This window comes from Hibiscus syriacus, unplaced genomic scaffold (genome assembly GCF_006381635.1).
Source record: "Hibiscus syriacus cultivar Baekdansim isolate YM2019G1 unplaced genomic scaffold, ASM638163v2 tig00010374_pilon, whole genome shotgun sequence".
NCBI lineage: Eukaryota > Viridiplantae > Streptophyta > Magnoliopsida > Malvales > Malvaceae > Hibiscus > Hibiscus syriacus.
This window is the reverse complement of record NW_024062214.1, coordinates 28,211-31,967: the sequence shown is the minus strand read 5'-3', so window position 1 is coordinate 31,967 and position 3,757 is coordinate 28,211. Positions and strand designations below refer to the sequence as shown.

General features: G+C 32.3%; 1 protein-coding gene across 1 annotated transcript; it reads left to right on the top strand.

Moving 5' to 3' along the window:
* The first annotated feature begins 1,595 nt into the window (after positions 1 to 1,595).
* LOC120203858 lies at positions 1,596 to 2,450 on the top strand. The gene has a single exon (XM_039204018.1). The coding sequence runs from the start codon at positions 1,596 to 1,598 to the stop codon at positions 2,439 to 2,441; it is 846 nt and encodes a 281-aa protein (XP_039059949.1). The 3' UTR covers positions 2,442 to 2,450.
* Positions 2,451 to 3,757: the final 1,307 nt, after the last annotated feature.

Below are 3,757 nucleotides of genomic sequence, written 5' to 3'. Positions count from 1 at the left end.
TGTATACCATTAGTGGTGAAGTTTATTGCAAAGGGTGCCAAGAAAGATACACGATTGAATGCAACATGGTAGAAAAGTTCAATGAGATTAAAGATTTCGTGTTGGCTAACATGACAACGATGAATGATCGAGCACCGGATTGTTGGATGCATCCGGGGCTTGATAATTGTCAGGCTTGTGGGAGCGTTCTGAGACCGATTATCGTAAAGAAAAGGGATATCAATTGGCTGTTTTTGCTGTTGGGACAAAAGCTGGGGTGCTGCAGACTTTCATAGCTGAAGTACTTTTGCCAGCACACGAAGAATCATATGACGGGAGCAAAGGTTCGACTTCTTTATCTTGCTTACATTGGACTATGCAAACAATTATGTCCCGATATAGTACCATTTGATTTTTGATAGAAATTTTTTTATAGATTTTTTTTTATAATTATTACTATTGAGTTATTATTAATTTGGATAGATTATAATAAAATTTCATTATGAGAGGCTTTTTCAACATGATTTATTCTACCTATAACGTTAAGGTTCAAATTTCGAACGTTGTTCAATAAAACATATGTCTTATATTAGTATATTAACGTGTAGATTAAATTTTCAGTTTAACAAGGAAGTCTTTTATTTTCGGTTTAGATTAAATTTTCTGCTTGGTAAGGAAAGTTTTTCCTTAATTTTAATTTTTTTGACAGATTAATTTTTTAAGTAATTTTATTTTTTTTATTATACACTATTGATTTAATCGATTAACATAGTTCAATTCAGACAATACTATTATGAAAGTAACAAGGAAAGATGAAAAAATATTAAGCATGTTAAACCATTTTCTGATAACTCATTTTTTTATAGCATCATAGTTTTTTTAATATATATATCTTAAGTTTTTTAATTAAAAATTAGAGTTAATTTTTTTGAACATTAGATTTATATTTCTTTTATCGGATAATAAAGTTTGGCAATTGTAATATAACGTTTCACTTTATTGTTATTTTATTAGTTTAATATAATGTAATGATACATAGTAGTCTATTGTCGTATATTAGTGATTCAATTGGAAGAGATAAAACAGTTGTACGTTGATATTATTATTTAGTACATTAATGATAAAATTTTAATCTCGTCAAATATGAGATTTTTTCTATAATTATCGGTATTCGATTTATTAATTGATTAATCTGAATCGAAAACTGTAAGAACGAGAATAGAAAAATAAGATTCCTTTAAAATTTGGTATAGAATATATAAAATTTGAAAGTTGGTAAAACTTAAAATAAGATTTTAAAAAATCAAATATTTAGTTATACGATATCCAAACTAACATTGCATGTATATTTACCTTTTTAAAAGAATTCAAATAGAATAATATGAATCCCCATAAAAACTCCTTTAAATTCTCTTTTTATATTACAGAGATAATTTTGTTTAGGGACATATTCCTTTCTTTTTGAATTTCAGTTTAGAGTTTCAATTTTATTAAGACTCTTTAGTTTTAAAAAGGATTACATAAGTCCCTTAAGAACATCTCTTTAACTGTCTTCTTCTACGTTCTTTTCACTCTCTCAAGCTAAAAATTCTCATATTTCTTCTCTTCATTTTGACATGGATAACATGAACTCTTCTTCTTTCCAAAGTTATAATACTAATGGCGACGAAGACACTGAAAGTTTGCTAACCCTAAGATTATCAATAGGACCTACGTCACCTCTATTGCCGTCATCGTCATCAGAGCAACAAATCCTTCAATTACCACAACCGTCACCACCATTGCCACAGGATTCGGTTTTACCATCGATGATCCCGATCCCGCAACCACCACCGTTACCAATTTACTCGAGTCTCGAAGCTCATACCCCAACTGGAGTTAACCCGAACAACAGCAATGTGTTTTCTCGAGAGACCGTGAGCCATTCACGCCCCCCTCGGGGCCGTAGAAGAAACTCCTCTCAGACCCCAAGACAAGGCAGGACCGAAAGCATACCACCACCGTTCCCTTGGGCCACAAGCAAGCGTGCCACAGTCCATACACTTGATTATCTCTTAACCCACAACATAACCACTATTAGTGGTGAAGTTCAATGTAAGAGATGTGAGCGGATTTACACGATCGAGTACGATTTGCTGCAGAAATTCCGAGAGATTTCGGATTTCATAAGAGTAAATAGGTTTTCTTTGCATGACCGAGCACCGTCGGAATGGACGAATCCAAATCTGCCGAGCTGCGAGACGTGTGGTAGTCCGGTCAAGCCAGTTGTTACGAAGAAAAGATCGATAAATTGGCTGTTCTTGCTGTTGGGGAAGATGCTGGGGTGCTGCAAGCTAACGCATTTGAAGTATTTTTGCAAGCATACCAGGAATCATAAGACGGCTGCTAAAGATCGAGTGCTTTATCTCACTTATGTGGAATTGTGCAAGCAATTGGATCCCACCGGACCTTTTGATATTTGATCTCGTTTTCCATTTTATTAATTGTTTGACTACTGATTCTCTTATATTAATGTTAAGAGTTTATTTTGTTATAATGTTATCTTCCATGGTTTAGTGGATTTGACTTTTAATGGTATTCAATATTAAATGTATTAAAATATTATCTTTCATGTTATCTTCTTGATTCAATAATATGAATCATAAGACCTGCTTGATCTTGATCTGTCATTAGGGCCACCATGCAGCCCTAATCATATCGATAACATGTTTGTGACGAGAAGGTTATTCTATGATAATTAACTTATATTTTAACATCAAATATAAAGGGTTTTGTGACGAAAATACATATTGTAACAAAAATTATTTTTTCACTGTTTCTACTTCGTCACTAAATGTAGTTTACAAAAACAAAATATTTGTTGAAATAAAATATTTATTTTATCACAAAAAATAAATTTTATCATAATTAACTTAAATTAAAACATCGAACAAAAGAGGTTTTCGTGACAAAAAGACATATTACAACAAAATTTAAGTTCTCACTACTTTTATTTCGTCACTAAATATTTCTTATAAATTTTTATGACTAAATAAATTTGTTACAATTCGTTACTGTTAAAGAATATTATTTGTCATAATTTGATATATTGAGAAATTAACATTTGTTATAATTTTTTAGGGTAAACTACAGTGTTAGTCACTTTTATTTTAGTTTTATAAATTTATGGTCACTCAATTCAAAATACTTAATTTGTAATCACTTTCGTTTTGTTTTAATTAAGATTTAGTCATTGAAATATTAATCTCCATTAGTTTGATGATGTGGGTTAGTAAAACGGTTTAATCTTTACTTTAATCCCTAAATTTTATATAAAATACTAATTAGGGACCATTTTATAAATTCAAAGTAATTTAGGGACAAAGTTCTAATTTACCCCTTTTTTATATGTTTCAGCTACAGATCTAATCCTCAGCTATTTCCACTGTAATTTCCTCATACTTCAACCTTGCTAATCCGAAATCTGCAATTTTGGCTTAATATCTTCTCGAATTATTGGAGGATCCAATTCATGGAGATAGTCGAGTCCCTTGGCGATATCGACAGAAATCGAAAACCTCTGTTTCCAGTTCATTAGTTCCGGGCATTTCCGATGAAGCGAAGCGCCTTGCAGATTACCGTTCGTCATGAGCTCATAAACTAGGAGCATACGGCGTTGTTTCTGGTCGTAAGAGAATTCGTGGATCGAGACGACGAGGGAAGAGTCGAGCTAACTCTTCGTCCTGGAGCGAGCCGATGTCCATCACCTTGACGGTGACGGTCTGGTGGCCGTTGTTGT